Source organism: Suncus etruscus, chromosome 17 (genome assembly GCF_024139225.1).
Source record: "Suncus etruscus isolate mSunEtr1 chromosome 17, mSunEtr1.pri.cur, whole genome shotgun sequence".
In the NCBI taxonomy this organism is placed as follows: Eukaryota; Metazoa; Chordata; class Mammalia; order Eulipotyphla; family Soricidae; genus Suncus; species Suncus etruscus.
In genome coordinates, this window is record NC_064864.1 from 6,964,604 (window position 1) to 6,983,474 (window position 18,871).

The 18,871-nt window shown below is 38.9% G+C and overlaps 1 protein-coding gene across 2 annotated transcripts in view; it reads right to left on the minus strand.

Annotated features, from left to right (window-relative positions):
• Window positions 1-6,023: 6,023 nt before the first annotated feature.
• ARID5B (AT-rich interaction domain 5B) overlaps window positions 6,024-18,871 on the minus strand; it is a 203,625-nt gene continuing 190,777 nt past the window's right edge. For both annotated transcript variants that reach the window (XM_049790626.1, XM_049790627.1), the window contains 2 exons: window positions 15,817-16,015; window positions 6,024-12,102 (listed from right to left, as the gene is read on the minus strand). In XM_049790626.1, coding sequence (XP_049646583.1) covers window positions 9,952-12,102; window positions 15,817-16,015 — 2,350 coding nt within the window. In that variant the 3' untranslated portion in view covers window positions 6,024-9,951. The remainder of the gene's footprint in view (window positions 12,103-15,816; window positions 16,016-18,871) is intronic.

The following is an 18,871-nucleotide window of genomic DNA, read 5'->3' on the forward strand; positions in this document are numbered from 1 at the left end:
TGGCAATGATTGATCCCATGAACATTGCCCAGGTAGCTCGGAAGGTCTCTAATATCAGCAGGGTGCTGTAGGTGACCCCGGGTACCCCAAGGCTCAAGCAGCTCTCACATTAAATCCAATCAGGCCCTATTGGGTGATCCACTACAGGTAAAACTTAAGACTTCTGAGTACCAATTGGAAATAACAGCCCCTCCACCTAAATCTCATAAACTTTCTTTTCTGAAAATTTACTTAGCATATGAATAATCTGGTTTACAGGTGAGATTGTTTCATATCGTTTTTTTCTCTTTCACAATCATATTTTTAGTTTGGGTAATGAGGAAGGAAAAAATAAATTCACAAAAAAAATTGAGTAGGCTTTCCTATTTTTCCATTCTGACACAGTTCTTAGAATCATTTGAGTCTGGTAGATTTTTTTCTTTCAGCAAAGATCCATCTGATGCCTGACCAAAATATATGTCATATTTATGTGTCTTCTTGATAATTTTTGTTAATTTTTATTAAATGGGACTTTAACTTTTGGGGGAGTATACCTAGAAACACTCGAGAGTAACTCCTGGCTCTGCATTCCTTCAGGAATAATTTCTGGAGAGCTTGAGGTACCGGAATATGGGATACCGAGGATGAAATCAGGGTCAACTGCTTGCAAGGCAAACACCCTACTACAATGCTATCGTTCCTGCCCCAAAGGTCAATACATTCTCTTATCTTTGTTTTCTAAATTATAGAATTAAAGTTATACTCTCCTCTCGTTATTTTGAAAGTTTCTGTTGCATTTTATTCCTTAGTACTATTTCTTGGTGTTATTTGGTGTGTGTGTGTGTGTGTGTGTGTGTGTGTTTCATTAATTTATCAACTATATTTTTGTTTGTTTGTTTGTTTGTTTTTGGGCTACACCTGGTGACGCTCCAGGGGTTACTCCTGGCTATGTGCTCAGAAATTGCTCCTGGCTTGGGGGGCCATATGGGGGACACCAGGGGATCAAACCACAGTCCATCCTAGGCTAGCACATGCAAGGCAGATGCCCTAGCGCTTAAGTCACCTCTCTGGTCCAACAATCTTAGGGTGTTCTGTTGATGTTTTGGCTCGTCATTTAAATTTCAGGTATAGACTGAAGCATAAAGGAGGAGAGATGATATATTCAACAAGAAGTTTAAGGAAAGACTTCTGACACAACTGAAGAAACAAGTCACACTGATTGGTTACCAAAATTCCAAGTATAATTTTGTCTCTCTCACTTTTTTTTTTGTTTGTTTGTTATTTGGGTCACACCCAGCAGTGCTCAGGAGCTACTCCTGGCTCTATGCTCAGAAATCACCCTCGGCAGGCTCAGGGGACCATATGGGATGCCGGATTGGAACCACCGTCCTTCAGCATGCAAGGCAAACGCCTTAACCTCCATGCTATCTCTTCGGCCCTGTCTTTCTCACTTTTAAAAAGGAATTAAGTATAATATCTATATCACGGTTGTTTGCTGATTCATTAATAATTTATGATTTCATATGGTCATTCAAGAAATGCTTAGATCATTTTGTACCAGGCATTGCAAACTAGATTTGAAAGATTCAAATATAGCATTCTTGATATCTATCTAATAAACTTATAGTTACTGCATCCCATGAAAAGCACTGAGTACAGGGAACACAGGGTACCCAGACCAGAGGTCATGTTCAGGATTTAACATAAAACTCAGTGTTGGGGCCAGAACGATAGCACAGTGGTAGGGTGATTGTCTTGCACGTACCTGACCCAGGACGGATCTGGGTTCGATTCCTGGCATCCCATATGATCCCTCAAGCCAGGAGTGATTTCTGAGTGCAGATCCAGGAGTAACTAGTGTGCCCACTCCAAAAATATATCTCAGAGTGGGGGAGAAGCATATGAAGATAGGGAAGAACCTAGTCGAGAAATGAATAGAAACTGAAGTGGAGAGTGAAAGAGAGGGTGAGATTTAATCAAAAAGTGCTTCGTATCTAAGACATAGGTCATAAGTTGAATGACAAAGTGACAGTCAGGTTGCCTTGCAGAACATGATTCCAAAATACATTTGATTGGGCTAGAGATAGTACAATGGGAAAGCATTTGCCTTTCATTCGGACAACCCAGATGGACCTGGGTTCCATTCCCAGCATCCCATATGGTCCCCCCACCCAGCCTTCTGAGTGCAGAGCCAGGAGTAACTCCTGAGCGCCATCGGGTGTTACCCCTCCAAATAAATCCTCGCCAAAACAAAAATCAAAACAAAACAAAAGACAAAAAATTACATCTGAGTAATTAATTCACCAGAAATGGCTCCAAGTATGTTAAGTTTAGCATAGCTCTAGCTTCCTAGAATCCTGATATTAATGAAGAAAACTGATTCGTTTATTTTTTAGTATACATTATGGGACTTTGTGTGGATCAAATGACTGAATATCCAAAATAAAAACCAAAACCTAAAACGTTTAATGCAGTATCTAATATAATAAGAGTTGTCCATTTATTTTATTAGCTATTATTTTTTATTATTTTGTGTAAAGGAAAAATAGACCAACAGATTCAGATTGAAAGCTCAAAAATCAGTAAATTAAAAACATATTTCATGTATGACTCCATACTAGACCCACAGGTTCCCTCTCCCTGATGGATTATATCCTGTCCCTCTGCAGACCATTTTCCTAGTCTCCTAAGGTGAATTTTAAACTTTCACTGAGCAAAGCAGTGTAGCTTGAACATGGCCACAGTCACATGACATTGGCTTCCTAAAATTTGTATTTAAGTTTCACATAATCAGATTTAGTGTCAAATTATGACTGAATTACAAGACTCTGCAGCTGCAGATTTATTTCTTAATGCTCTCAATGATCTACTTATTCATTAAGTAAGAATTAAAAGCCCTGAGATGTAAATCCTAAGGGGGGGAGTGCTAAAAATCTCTATATAGTCACATTTCTAATTGACTAACTTCTACAAAAGAGATAAAATCTGGCCTGAGGCCTGGAATGAGATAGCACAGCAGGTAGGGTGTTTGCCTCCTTGGACACGACCAACCTGGGAATGAACCAGGTTTGATCCCTGGCATTCCATATGGTCCCCTGAGCCTGTCAGGCATGATTTCTGAGTGCAGAGCCAGGAGTAACCCTTGAGGGCTGCCACTGGGTGTGGCCCCAAAACCAAACCCAAAACCAAAAAAAAAACAAACAAACAAACAATACTTAGCCTGCTTTGAAGCTTCCAAGCTAAAGTCTAGCTAAAGTCTGACCTATATGTAATTGGGATGGCCCATCTGTGCACATAGGTGAATCGGAACTTCTATGAAGTTCTTCTGTGCTATTCAACACAGTGACCTCATGAGGCTATTTAAATTTAAGCAAAATCATTTTTATGATTAGATACATTGTATGGTGCTCAGTAGACAGTTTGATGAAAATCTATAGTACTGAAAAGCTGTCATAGAAAATTTCCATCATCTACTGTGAGTCACTGATATTTCAGTTTTAGAGGAAGTTTCAACAGTAATAAAAGCAGTGGTAATTCTTGTATGGGTGCTTCAGGGAACTGTTCACCTTGTCCTCACGAGGCTGTCTGAGTAATGCCTATAGTTATGGCTAGCAAGATAAAAACAGATTACTCTTTTGCAAGGTGAGATAAATGCGTTGGAATGTTATTTATCCCAAGAATTAGCCCTGAGATCAAATTTTCAAGAATTGTGACTCTCCCTGAAGTTCCAATTAATGCGATTCGCTACACTCCCTAGGTCAATTTGAAAAGACATCCTTTCTTTCATATTATCCCTCATCAGAGGCCACCACCAACCACCTCATTCTCATCTTCTGCCACTTTTATTCTTGTTGATGGAAATGATCATCCATTTCCTGGCCACTATCAGTCTAAAAACATTTGTCAACTTTGGCTACTTTCCTAGAACAATTATTGGGCATTTACATTGCTTTTGCTTTATGAGTGACATCTTTAGCCCAAGTCTCCTCCTTCTCAATAATGTTTGTCAAGCTTGGTGAAAATAAATAGATAACTTATCACGATGCTTCCTGTTGTGAAGCATCTGATTCAAGAGCTATAAATTCTGAATGTGTCATAGATGGAAGAACATTCTTTTGATGAACTCACAGCAATTCACGTGACATGGTGAAATGCACATGATTCACAAAAGAGAACTAAGAGTGTGGGGGTGGGGGGTTCCTCCCATGTTTGTGGAGTGCTGGATTAACACATAGCTGACAGCCAGCAAGGTCCCTTGTGACTGCAAACTCCTACTGACCAAAGTAGGTCGAGCAGGGTCTTGCAGGAAGTCAGCCAGAATGAAACAAACATCAAGAACTGGAGGGACCTTCTATCTTTTATCAAAATGTTTTTCACACAGAATCACAGGGACATGCTTACTCTCTCTAGTTATTTCATCTTGAGTAGATGGAGAGGTCATAAACTCAGATAGCAAAGTTCTGACCTAACCTCACCATTCTACTCCTTTCAAATCCTTTAAGAAGGGAACACGTAATATTCTACTGCAGGAATGTCTCCTTAGAGCCAATAATAAGCTAAGAAGGAAAGCCTAATCTATAAAGGGGAGGATCCAAATGATGAGAAATATCATTATCAAACACTAGAATATACAATTTTTCCCTAACTTTTCAACCCTTCCATTCTCACCGTTTGTTTTATTTAAGTCCCTTCATCCTTCCAAGAACTTCTGAAATGGTCTATTTTCCCAACCCACCACCTCAATTAAAATAATACCATCTTAAGTGTTCCATGTTGTATCTAGAGCTGCCCTCACCTAATATTCAGGGAGCTACACATCAAACAACAAATCTGAATCTGTTAATCTGTTGTGTCGTTTCCATGCTTAAAAATCCCTTTCTACTTTAGAATAAAAGACAAAACGTTCAACCTACTCTATAGGACTGACTGGTCACATGTAAAATAAAAAGAATCTAAGGGTTGTGATCTGACCCCAGGTACTGTGTTTCTAACCCTTTAGGCATCTGCTTTTTGCCTCATTGCCTCTCTTTGCCATGTGCTGCCTCTGTACCCACCCAAAGCCAGCACTGGTCTCTATTACCCAGAATCAAATCCAACAGTTTGGCGGAAGGTCCTGTAATCCAGGCGGGTGAGTTTATATGTGTCCAAAGGAAGAGGTTGCCAGGAAGAGGAAGTCAGGGGAACACATTTGTTTAGGATTTCGGATAGGTTACCTTACAGTTGCACTCTAACCTCACCTCTCAGCCTCATTCCATGAGCCCTATAATTAGGCTTCTGCCATGCAGGTTTTAGTTCTATTTCTATAACAAACCAAATTTGTTCTTGCCTTGGGGCCTTTGGACAAAGTACCCTATGCTTGAACTATTTTCCCAGTTCTCTCTCATCTAGTTAGCTCACACTCCTCCTTCATGTTTAATTATTACTTCCTCTTTATTTCTTCAATAATTATACTCTAGTCCCTCAGAATTTTTTTAGGATGAACTTTGTCTTTAAAGAAGTGACTATTTGATTTTTTTTCACATAGAATGATAAGCTTTAGAGACCATGCTTTTCTTTTCTTTTCTACTATTCCCAGCTCCCAATTATGCCTGACCACAATGGCATAATTATAATAACCTATATTATTATAATATATAATAATAATCTACATATGATAATAATAATCTAGTCAATAATCTATATTGACTGGACAGTGATTCTTTTGCCAAGAAAGACGTGATTTACCCAAAAGAAGTGGATAAAGGTAAGACCAAGGTTTCTTATCCTAACTTTACAAATCTGTCAGTCAATTACTCTTGGAGATCTCTTGATCTCTCTTCTTATAGTTTATTTTATCCCTAGTAAAATGGGCATAACCACACAGATGAAAGATATTGTATGCTAGCAAGGCTTCCAAGAGGTCCTGCCAATGAACCACACACATTATTATCATCGTCATTATTCCTATCAAGGTGACTCCTGCTATTGTGATGGGGTTCGAGGCACGCTGGTGTGGCCTCAGGGCTCACCTGGAAGAAGTGACAGATTACTCACACACAAAAGGAAACAGATAGTAACATTTTTTATTAAATATTACAGTGGATCAAAAAGTACAAAATATCTCTTGCCTGCTATGTGATTGGGAAAACTATTGGCACGTGATACAGTATCAAAAGCAGTAATAAGTACAATTTGGAAAACATACAAAATTGAGTGTTTATAGTTGGCTCAGCATTCTTCTGGTAGTGTTTAAACTAATGCAAAGGTCACTCAACAACCTTTCCATTGGGAAACTCTATAATATCACTGGGCCAGGTTGCTATATACAAATCATCACCTTACAGAGCATAGAGGTTACGTAGCTGGAGTCACCAAAAGTATACACTATTTACAACACAGGAAAGTTTAAAAAAGTATAAACAGCCAAGAGATTATGCTGCTATTCTTCAGACATATTTCAACCATGGGGAGACAAGCAGAATATCAAATACATCAATAGCCAACACTGGAATTTAAGTGCTCAAGATAAATCATTTCAATGGTGTGGGTCTCACCAGAGCTGACTTGTTCCCATTTCTCCTTAAAACTGGGACAAGAGTCTTACTGTGCCAGATGGGATTTGGCTGACCACCACCAAATGTGACTTTGTGGGACGACAAGTGAAGAGAAATAAATGGTTCTCTTTGAAGGCACACTACATAAAATATTTTTTTTTGTGGGATCACCTCGAAATTTCCATCAGACACATCAACACAGTGAAATACAGTACTTGAGAAGTCATGCACCAGGTCAGAAAGTTGTAAAGATTCAACATTGAGTTTTAACAAACCCTTCTGTATATGCCCTGATAAATAAGTGAAATTAAGAGCTTCTAGCTACTCAATAAATAAGTCAGTCCTGTGGCAAATACTACAAGTTCAAATCACTTACTAGAATACTTAAATCTGAAACTTAGTTGGGCTGTTTTTTTTTTTCTTTTTTCAAATGTTGAGTTGCCAAAAGGTTAAACCAGAAGTTGCATGGAGAGGTTTAAATATATTATTTAGAATCTCCAGTAAATCATGGACTTAGTGCATTTTGAATTGCAACATTTCTTGGAAGCCACACTCAGTAAATAGATTTATGACTCCACTGCCAATTAGAATCCACAGTTTCCTTTACTGAACTACCAATAACAATGGTTTGATTGCACAAAGAAAAAGCTTGTGCAATTCCCATTCAATAATAAGGCCCCTTGAACTCAAAACAATGCAAACAAAGCCCTATTAAAGACGTTTTAAAATACAGTTCTCAGCCAATGAAGAATTCAATGGTATTTTTTTTGAAAGATAGCCAAGATCTCCGTTTGGAGTTTTAAAACAAATAACCCAGTGCTTCTGTTGGGAATGCATATCCCCATTTCTCTTTATTCGTCCTGATGTTTTTTGCCTAGGGGATGAGCTTCCTCAGACAGAAACAGTGAGTATCCTCTTGAAAGAGATGAGAATAACAAAAGCTGGACTATGTTAACATTGTTTGAAAATGGTGTGATCAAATTCCAGCATGATGAAACCAGACTGAAATCATTGCAGTGGGAAAAACAAATGCCCCGGGACTCCAAATGGATAGGTGAGAGCTACATCAGAGATAAATGGTCCCTATTTTCTTTGAGAAATTACTCATAGAAACCATGTAGCCAACCTATGTCTAATGTGGAATCACTGAAGCTTCCATTCTTTCCTTCCATGTCTTCTGATTCTGTGACCATTCAGTCTAGTGCAACTTTCTTCAAAGTGTCCTGACTAGCATTTTGCTAGCTGGAATTGAGATATTTTTCCCCCCTCTATCTTGTGCAATAGCAGGATAAGCTGCACTCACACAGTTTATAATCTAAATTCTACTAGTCTATCTATGGTTCTATTAAATATATATATATATTATTCCACAGGAAGGTAAATAATTAATTGAAGCAAATGGAACTCTTAACACTAGATCTCTACATTCTTTTGTTTCCACCTTTGGATATTAAGTATGTTACATTGAATATTTGGCTTCATATCATGGAGACATTTCAATACAAATGTACGGCATGCATGGCTTTGTTTAAGAGCCGCAGATTCATGGTTACCAATTGGATTATTTTGCAATCGAGTTACCTAGTTAGAAGTTGAAAATTGTCATCAATTTTCAATAGCATTAAATATGTCAGAGGTAAAAGGCTTGATTAACTATGGTTCTACTGTCTACTGGTGGTGTTGGGGAAGGGGTTGTTGGTTGGTTGGCTGGGGGGAATTCATCAAAGCAGTCAGAGCAGGGATGGAACTTGAAAAGAAAATTTGCTCTCAGTTTCAATCCATCAACTTTTAACATTGAGGAAAAATGCATCCACCTTGATGGTACAACTTGGCAGTAAAGGAATAACGTGGCGAGAATGACAATAAATATTCTTTACATCTTTTGACTACTTAAATGGCTTGATTGTATCTTCCAACAATAAATCAGATAGTGGGCTATATTGCCAGGTGCTTAAAGACATGACCACAAACCACCCTGTCATTGCGCACACGCACAAAACTCATGTCACATAAACCAAAGATGATGATTTTCTTTTAAAATGGACAATCCAGCACGCCAATAATTTCCCCAAAAGATGGAGCTGGGGAGGTTCTTCTCGGGAACAACAATAAAACCAAGTTGATGAAGGTAATATGGCCACGTTTTACTCCAAATACCACGACCTAGGGAAGGAGACCAGGGCTCCACAGTGCTCAAAGGATTCTGGAGAGTTGAGCGCCATACTTTTCCCAAACCCCTTTCCCAGAGTGTTTAAAGGGATCAGTGCCAACATCAATGTAAATCATTTTGGCTCCTGTTCTAATTTCTGAAATTCCTAAAATATCTGCGCAGCCCACAAATATGTCCTCTAGACTCTTGTTATTCAGCAGCTTGCTGCCAGTGAGGTTTTTTTTTTTTTATTTTTTATTTTTTTATGAATCCTCTGGTATGTAGGACAGTTTCACAGTCTAGATAAGGTGTGGACAATGCTCGATATTTTCACATGGCCCAACACTTCAAAGCAAAGCATTTGGCCAGGTAAGCAGTGTATAAGCTCTTTCAACTATGCCATTTGGGAGGAACAAAAATCCTGAAGTTGTAAAAATCTGCAAAGGAACGTTCTTTGCTCTATTGTGTGCTCAACTGTTTCTTTTTCATTTGTTCCACTAGAATCAGTTGCTTCAATTTGTAAACAATAACTATACCACCCAAAGCTGCTCCAAAAATGATAGGATGTGAAAAAAGTTACAAACACACATCGACATTTAGGACAGTCAGCCTTTAAAATAAAATAAAACAAAACCAAAAAAAAGATATACTGTTTAATTAAAAAAGAGAGAGAGACAAGAAATAACTGGGAAAAAAAATAAAAGAACTACCTGTATATAAATTAGGCGAGCAAACAGTGATACGGGTAGTTTTAAGGAGCAAATATATACAGTCAATTTAACAGTGTTTACTTCTCTGGATTGTATAATAGTGTCAAAATGAAAGACCTATTGAAGTTTCACTATACATTGCATTGATTGAACCTTGGAGAGTTTTAGGAAAAGAGGAACATCCCATGGCAGTTTGCCAGTCTTCCTTGCCTCTTCCTTTGAAATGTCTGCCAGCCCCATGTTTTTGTTTTTGTTGCCCAGAATATTTCCTGACCATCAGAACTCAGGTAGAGTTCCTCTTGAGTTCCTCCTGGATGCTCCTTAATCCCTTCGCAAGACTCCCAATACAGAGGGAATGAGTTGGGTGTCGGAGCATCTCTGTTGGAAGGGACTCAAGATGGTGACCAGGTCGTTCCAGAAAATTCTGACGTGTTTCACCACCCTTCTTGACTCTTTGGCCCAGACTGATCGATTCCCAGGCTAGGCGAAATACTGACTTCTCCTTCTGTAAGCCATCACCCGGAGTAGGGAGTGAAGATCTGTGAGACACCCTGTTTTGGAACGTTGGGTAGCGGTGGCCTTACAACTTTGTACTGGGATGGACGGATGACAGCTGGGAAGATGGAAAGGCAGCTTGAGGATTTATAGCAGCTAAAGGATAAATGCTGTTGTGCAAAAGGTCCCCATATGAGCTTCCTACAGGGGTGGCTGCAGCCAAGTGTCTGTACAGCTGCTGAGAATTTGATGGCGATGTAAAAATTCCTCTTTGCATCACAAGTGAGTGGAAAGCCAAGGGTTGCATGAGTGGAGAAAGAACAGTCTGGTTTTTCAAGTACTGCAGAGAATGAGAATACCCAGCTGGGATCCTGGAGTTGAGGCTCGAGTTACACAGACTCCCCGAATACAAATTTGGGAAGATAGGAGAGGAAAGAGGGTGCTTGTGCCCTTCCGACGTGCTTCCAGAATGTCCACCATGAGCTGCCTTGCTGCCTTCGCTCTCTTGTTCTGAGACCTTTTCCTTTCCAGATACTTCTTTGGAGGGGTCCAGGGGAGACACAGCCCGGGCTTTTTTCCCAGCAATCACCAGGTCCAAATCCTCCAGACTGCGCTTTATGGGACGAGCAGCCCCAATGTTCTGTGGGCTCATTTTTCGGTGCAGAATAGGATGCACCATGTTTTCCATCTTCCTGAAGTTCTCCAGCCTCACATGGTGAGGTTTGCCCGCTCTGGGAAGGGACTCAGGGTATTTCTTAGAGGCTGACATGGTCATGGGTGATACCCGACAAGCTTTGGGGTGACAGTCTCTACTATGGCTACTTACAACTTGGAACTGGGAGACCCCTTTGCTCTCCTGAGGCCCTGGAGCTGAGTGGGCCAGGCTCAGGACCTTGCCGGTGGGTTTGTGAGGGTTCTTGGGAAGGCTCAGATCTGTGGGTTGATCATCGGTGGGGGACTCTGCTCTCACTGACTTTTTGTCTTGCAAATGTAAAGACGTGAGATAATTGACATGCAGCTTATCTTGGTGTTTGTGGGAAGCAAAGGAATTGTTTTCCAATTCGCGGTACATGTCCCTGCAAGCATACTTGGGTGTCTGTTCGTTATGAAGATGGTGTTCTGTGTGTCGATAGAGGCTGTGGAGATGAGGCGAGGAATAGAAGTCAGCCAAGAAGCTAGGCATGTGGGAATGGGGGAGCCCCCTTTTCTCCAAGAGCTTCTCCTTACCCTCCTGGATTTCCTGCTTCAAGACATAGGAGTCAGCCAAGGAGCTCAAGTGATGCTTGGAAAAGCTACAGCGATGAGGGTCGGAGCGACTCAGTTTGTCATGCTTAAAAATGTCATTGATGCTTTTTCTCTCCTCTGAGGACTTGCTTCTGAAACTCTGGACGTGTTGAATCACCGAAGGCCGGTTCACCGCCATGTGATCAAGGTTCTGGCCATGGTGTCCTTGGGACAAGTCATCCCTGGCAATCAGTTTCTTTTTGCTAATCAGAGGGGGTGGAGAGCCATAGGGGTAGCTGCTGGAGAGGCTGGCCCCACTCACTTGGGACAAGAGTTTCTTCTTGGCTAGTGGAGACATGATGCCCGGATTGCCCCTGGAGTAGAGCAAAGGGGTGTAGTTGAGTCCGTGGTTCTCATTCATGGGTCCAGTCATATCCTTGTCCTTGAACATGTCAAATGACTGCACCACCAGGACCTTTGGGGTCTGCTTCAGTGCATTGTGGATGTCATCACTGCCCAGCTGATCCACTTTCACGGTGCAGTTAGCGATGTAATCCGCCATTGGGGGTAGTTTGTCCTCCTCTATGTCACTCTGGTTTGCCAATGGTGGCTGTGTGGTGGGGAAGCTGGGGAAGGAGGTTTCCTGGTGCTCATTTTCGGGGCTCTCCTTAAAATAGCAGGATTTGGGTTCTTGCTTGGAGTCCACAAGGGCACTGGGGGAAGTAAGGGATGGCTTGCCAGTTCCAGGGATCACGGCTGGTTCCCTCTCAGGGACTGGAGGGACAACTGGGAGTGGTGGAGAAGGGCTCTTCTCTGCGGTCTCCTCTGTCACCAGGTCACTACTGGCACCCTGGTCAGCTTCGTTGTCCTTTTCCGGATCTGCTCCCGATGCCAGAGGTCTGGACGTGAAGTCCTGGTACCCTTCCACTTTTTTCTTCACGTCTGCTGGAAGAAGCTCAGTGATGCTTTTCTGGTTTAAAATCTCGTGTTCTTTCTCTTGTTCTGATGAAACCTGATAAAAATATTTTAAAAGACAGTCAGAAGAAAGTCAAAGTACCTGGACACATTTTGCACAAGGCACTTTTTCTTGAAAACTGCCCTGTCAATCAGATCAGCCAGTTTCTGTAAAGCTTTTTCCCAATCGTGACTCTAAACAAATAGGTATAAATTACAGAAACATTAAGTGAAATATGCACATTCACTTTGGTCCCTTCTGAGACAGCTATCAAAATAGCAAAGTGTGATGTATTGATGGTATACAATCATATTACTCCTTGATTCTAATATACAATTTAATTCTGAGGTTCTCTACTTGTCAAATCAGTCAATTATCTAAATGGGTTTAAAATTACATGTTGTGCTTTATGACATGATGGAGAAAGATTTTTTTAAGCATCTCTCCTTCAAAAATTCAACCAACTCTATGTCAACAATAAACAACACACTTACTCCAGGCTTTTTTTTTTTTGAGGAGAAAGTCCTTTTCTAAATTATCCAACACAATTCACAAAATTAGTTATGCTGAAATGTTAACAGTTTCTTCTCAGTAATGTCAGCCTGTCTACGTTAGGAACAGAAGGACTAAATGTTCCATAAGCTGCAAAAATCTACATTAATACATTCTCTAAAGTGGAAAAATGCATTAAAGCTAGAGCTAAAGTTGTCAAAATTTAGGCAGTGAGCACACAGCTTTACTGTTAGTTGAAATAAATTATAGTCAATGAGAAAGACCATCTTTACATGTGCCTGTTAATAGAAGTTGCGGGCACAATTTAACTCATTTTGCATTATGTAGCTGTGCAAACTCTGACCTCCAAAGGTCATGGTAACTTTCCATCTGTGACCCAGTTGACTGACAAGTTTTCCTTTCAAACATGCTATCGTTCAGTTCTGATGAGCCTGAGTGTAAAACAGACACAAAACAATATACTGAGTTGGTCTTCCCCCGCCTCCAACTCATCCCTGGAATGTTATTCTTCTTTGTTAAAAAATATTGACTATATTTGCATCTTTGGTTAAAATGTAGGATGCCTCTAAGACAAAAAAATGCTAAGGAATCACATCTGTTCTACAGATATTCCTCTTTAAATCCATTCACTGAACTTATATAAATTCATTGAAAAGGATATATTATACCTAAAAGCTATTGTTCAGCATCCTGTATATGAGCACACTTTAAGTAGATGCCTTTTAAGTAGAATTATCATTACTTTTTCTACACATTAACAATCATCCTTGGTCTCTGGAGAATATACACTACACGAAACTATAGAAACTCAAGTAAAGCAAGGATCAAAGAGAAAATTGCATTAAAATTGTCAGGTTTTTAATAGGACTATAGTTGAACTAAGGCAAGATATTCTTAATTCCCTAATATTTCTAGAACCTAGGCCATTCATTCCAGGGAGTCCTCTGCTTTGGGCTGTAAACAGTTGAAATCAGACAGGGAAAAAAAAAGCAAAGAACATTTTTTGAAGGTGGTATTTTATGGTTTGCCTTAGTATATTAAACACCACTTTCTCATCATCCCACTTGCAAGCCAACTCCCTTGAAGAGAGCAGGTTTGCCTTTATAGAAGAGCTTTATAAGTAAACCTACCTACCTTCTTTCAGTTTATACTTCTTATTGAAAACATCAAAATTCAAAAACAAATGAAAACCGTAATGACAACAATAAAGTTCTTAGCCCCAAACCCAAATATATAATGAGAAATATACGAAGCTTATCACAAGAGCCTCTGTCTAGTGGTGGGAAGCAATTTTCACTGTAAAACGAGTCTTGGAAAAGGGTGTGTGATTTCAGAAAATGCAAAGAGATGCTAAACTCAGATAATCTCTTGCACTCAAAACATGAAGACATGATGAAATCTTGTCAGAGAATTTGGGGACTACAGAAAAGAGGGATCCTTTAGGTATTTAAGGGTTTCTAAGAAATAGGGGTCAGGCCCTATTTTTTAGCAATGGTTCATCTCTAAGCTTATGTGCTCAAGTGTATGAGCAAAGAATTCCTCACACAACTGACAAGTCAACAATGTCAAACCTCAACCCCAAAGTGGAACCATTCAAAGGTCACCTAGACTTTGGTCCTCACTTTGATTCCCTGGTGCTCTGGCAATGATGCAATATAGTATCTAACAAAATTGACTGATCCCAAACCCTAGAGTAATCACCAAGAAAATAGAATAAAGGAAGAAAGGAATGGTAACATCAACTTGGAGTTTCTTTGCTTTTGGTCATTCAAGTTGCAAGTCTTTATATATTTATAAGTCTCTGCAACATCTCTATAGCCCTTTTAAAATAACTATAGTTTAGTAAAATTATAAAATTGAAAAAAGTGTCCTCCTGGTATAGATACTATTAGCTCATGCAGAAGTCAGTTAGATAAGTTCATTTCTAGAGAGAGGGCTTGTGTGTGTCTGTGTCTGTTACAGCCAGTGTTTACTTAAGGAGTCTCTTATAAAAAGCTAATTTTTAGGGGGTGTTTAATATTAGCAGCAAAACCCCCTCTGGGGTTGAATCCTAGAACATTTCGTCTCCAAAAGCGACTGCTAAGTTTTTCTTTTTCTTTTCTTTTTTTCTTTTTTCTTATGAGCAACAGGCTCTTTATTATTCATGTTGAAACAAAGTCCAGATCTACTTCCATAACTGGTTGTTTGCTGACAGAAAGGGCTTCAAGAGAGGAGTGTATGTATGTGTGGGGGGGTGGGGGGTGGGGGGTGGGGGGGGCACACTGCAAGTCATCAGGACTTGTGTTAAAAGGTTAAGAAAATACCTGTTAACTTGAGAGATAATAATGGCTTCAGAGCAACCATTTCAAAATTCCCCTATAAATAATATGTTCCTTAAGATGTTTCTAAATTGGTCACAGCTCAAGGCTATTGCATAGAGGTCAATTATAGGAGGCAATCATATCTCTAAAAAGTTTCAAGACAGCTCTGGAGACACAGCACATCAATCTTAATGTTCCTTCTTGCTAGATCCCACAAATATTTTTTGGGGAAATGTAACTAATGATGCCTGGCCGGGCAAAGTAGGCAAGATGGCGGTGCTTTAGAGACTGTGCTGCCAGTTACATTTATAAGTGGGCAGTGCACAGGGGTCTACGTAGTACTAGGGTTTGAATTTAGGTCTCCCATCTGAATGATATCCCTAGTCCCAATGTATGTACTTAGTTTTTCTTCCATCCGTATTTTATTTTTATTTTACTGGTGGCCCAAAGACCTTTCACAATAGTACTCTGGACCAGAAGATTCGATACCAGGGGCAATTGATGCAGTGTTCATTGAACCTAGTGGTGATGTAGCTACCCAGGCCACACCTCAAAGTACTGAGAAGGCCACGTGGTACAGGTGATCTGACTCAGGGTCTGAACATACAAAGCACATGCTTTGTATAAAGCCCTTTATGTTAGCTCCTGGCCCACAGAGCATGTGTTAAATTCATCTCAACTTCTCAGATAGCCTAGTTGTGTGATGGTAAGGAAGCCAATGAAAGTCTGGCTAGGTAGTCAATACTTATGACTTGTTTTTTAGAGAATATTCACATCATTCTAGGTCTTAATCAGGGTCTATTGCATTTCAGTGCCCGAAAAACCAGATAGCTCCTCTACTTTGGGAATTTGAGAGGTGTAGATGACTTGGTTTCTCAGTGTTGACACTATTATATAAAGGGACACAGATCAGGGCTTTGGGGACCCAAGTTTTTGACTCCTGACAGAAACAACTCACCTCTGCTGCATCCTGTGGCTTTGGGGCATTTTCTTTTTCTTTCTTGCTCTTCGGGATTTCATGCTTGATACGTTTGGCTCCTGATACTTTTGTTTTATTCTCGCTTTCTTGTGAGCTGTTCTCTTGTTTCCGAGGTTTGATTGGAGGCAAGGGTTTATCTTCCTCTCCTTTAATAAACCTTTCATAGGGTAGAATTAATCTAAAAGGATATCAAGAGAGATGATCAATGATGGGAGTTAGTAGCACTGAAAGCCTGAAGGATTTTCTGCTGTTGGTGCAAACAACTTTCTGAATGACTATATCTCCAGTGATACTAAAACTAGAAACTTACTCCACAGTTTGTGATCACAGTTTGTGATCTGCTTCCTCACACAAAACCAGTAATCATTAACTTGCATACTTCTTTGCAACACCTTTACAATTTGGGCAGGTAGAGTAGGGGACTCTCTAAGAATGTGGTACTGCTCAGGCCTTGTGGTGCCACCGCTGCCCTAATAGTGCTTGGGAATCTCTAGGTCTACACCCAGCTTGAGAAGTTATGTGGTGCCAGGAATCAAACCTGGTTGAGTACATGCAAGACATGCACCTTTAAACGCTGTCCCCTTCTTCCTGATTTCATAAGTCTACAAAGGTTACCAATGAAAGCATCCAAGATCATATTGTTACTATCCATAACACCTGGCAAAGAGCCAATCACATCATGATGATAATAGTAAGATTACAAGTAGCTGTTCTTCACTTATTATTCTTACAGCAGTATGTTAACCCTAATATGTTCTAAGTACTGTAATAAAATGGCAGAAAACAAAATATTCAATGCTCCTGATCTCATGAAACTTCTATTTCAGTATTCTAAAATTAATTAATTAATAATAATTAGTATTAATTAATTATAAAATAGAATGCTGAAATACACTAATATTCTATTAGTGTATGCCAGATAATAAAATGCACTAAATAAATACTATTTATTATTATTTTATCATTTTAATATAATAATATAAAATATTAGTATATGAACATTATATAATAAAATATAAATAAATAATAAAACCGTAGTAAAATGGCAGAAAACAATATTCAATGCTCCTGACCTCATGAAGCTTCTATTTCAGTATTCACTATTCTATTTCAGTATTCTATTAGTGTATGCCAGATAATGCCAGTTCTACAACCTAGAATATTTCACATGATCTCACAATACCCTACAGAGTATTGACTTCCATTATGATAATATAATAATAACAAACATTAACAATGGTAATCATTGTTTTTTCCTTTAGACAGATAAGGTGAGAGAGGCCCTCCAAATAATAATTTAAATATTTAAAGTTATTTTTATTGTTTAAGGTTAAACAATGTATTAAAATTTATATCATTTATTTAAAGGAAATATTTGAACCTAGTTCAGACTTTCTCTAAGATTTTTTTCAATTTCAGTACTGTCAAAACAGCCCTATATTTTCAATAAAAAATTTTAAAAATTAAATTAATGAAAAATTCGATTAATTAAAGATTAAAAAACAGAGCCTATAGGGAAGATGAAAAGGTTAAAAGGAAGGATCTAATTAATGGACACTGGTGAAGGGACAATGACACTCTGGTACTGGATGTAGTATGGTAACCTAGACTTTGATGTACTGAGCTGTATCCCCAAACACAGAGTCAGCCCTGAAAACTAAATGTTATCTCAATTTCTAAAAGGAAAACTCAAGAGATTAATGGGAGGTAAGCACAGAATGTCTTGAGAGACAGCTGTCTTGGACGCCAGTCAGAAGCGCCGTTTCAGGGTGCCAAATACCAAAGGCTCCAGCAAGGTAAACAAACCAGTCAAGCCACAAAAACCAGAGAGCTAAAAAATTTAAGGGTTTTAATTACATAACTTTTTAAAACAAAGTACATGAAATTACTCTAAAAGAGAAACATCAAACAACTCAAGTTTTAATCTGTTTTCCCTTTGCGACGTAGCTCTTGATCTGAAAGGGAAAAATAGCTGATGTAATTAAAAGGGATGGATTGCATTACAATCTCAGTTTCAACTTCAGTGATTAAAGTTTTTATAATGTATTTGGTATGATTAATGACTCACTGTGGGATTAATACAAGATTCAGTCTTAAAAAATATGAACTTGAATACAGCAACATAATTTGTTTTAAATCAGACAAGTTGACTCAATGAAGAAAATGTACTTGGCTTATAAACAACATAAATCTGTTCAAAGATTGGGCACCCTAATTATTTTTAAACTAAGACTCCCAGGCAAAAAAATTTCTTTGGTTGGGAAAAAATATTGTGTTAGCTATCCTCAAATTGCAATTTGGATCTCAACTACTTAAACATATACGATATTCAGGTTTGCTAGTACAGACATGGGACATTTGTAATAAAAAAAATGTTTGTTCCTTAATAAAATCGCCAGTAAATTATGGGAAAGGCAAATCTCAATTTATAACATATTAGAAACAGAATTCATTGACTGAGCATGCTCGGACAAGGTATGTGCAAGGAGGCGTGAATAATAGTTTCGAGCCCTGCATCTGGCAGTGGGCCAGCCATGAAGATCAACACAGCCCATGGGGAATAGTTATCTTCAGATCCCATTACGAACTGAGTTTAAACATGTTACAGCTGCTAAAACTGGAAACTGTTCTCTCTATGTAGACTTACTAAAATAATATATGGCTGCCAAATACCTGCTTCCCACTGTAATATTACAGTTAATGTTTATATAATAAAAAGCATAACTAAGCAGAAGAAGAGAGAAAAAAGCAATCTTGTTCGTACTTGAATGTATTCTGTCTCATCTGTAAAGTCCCCAACATTCCCCTTCAATTTGTTTTATCTGCACAATTCTGCCTGGAATTTTATCCCCTTCAACCTAGCAGGTTGGGCATTTTTTGGTTGTTGTTGTTGTTAAAAGCAAAATGCGCTGGAAATTTTAAAATTTATTAAAATTTGTAAAAATTTGTTAAAAATAGTTTGAATTGTCTTTAATAAAGCATAATTTTTAAATTTATTTATTATATAAAATCTTTATTTAAGCATCATGATAAC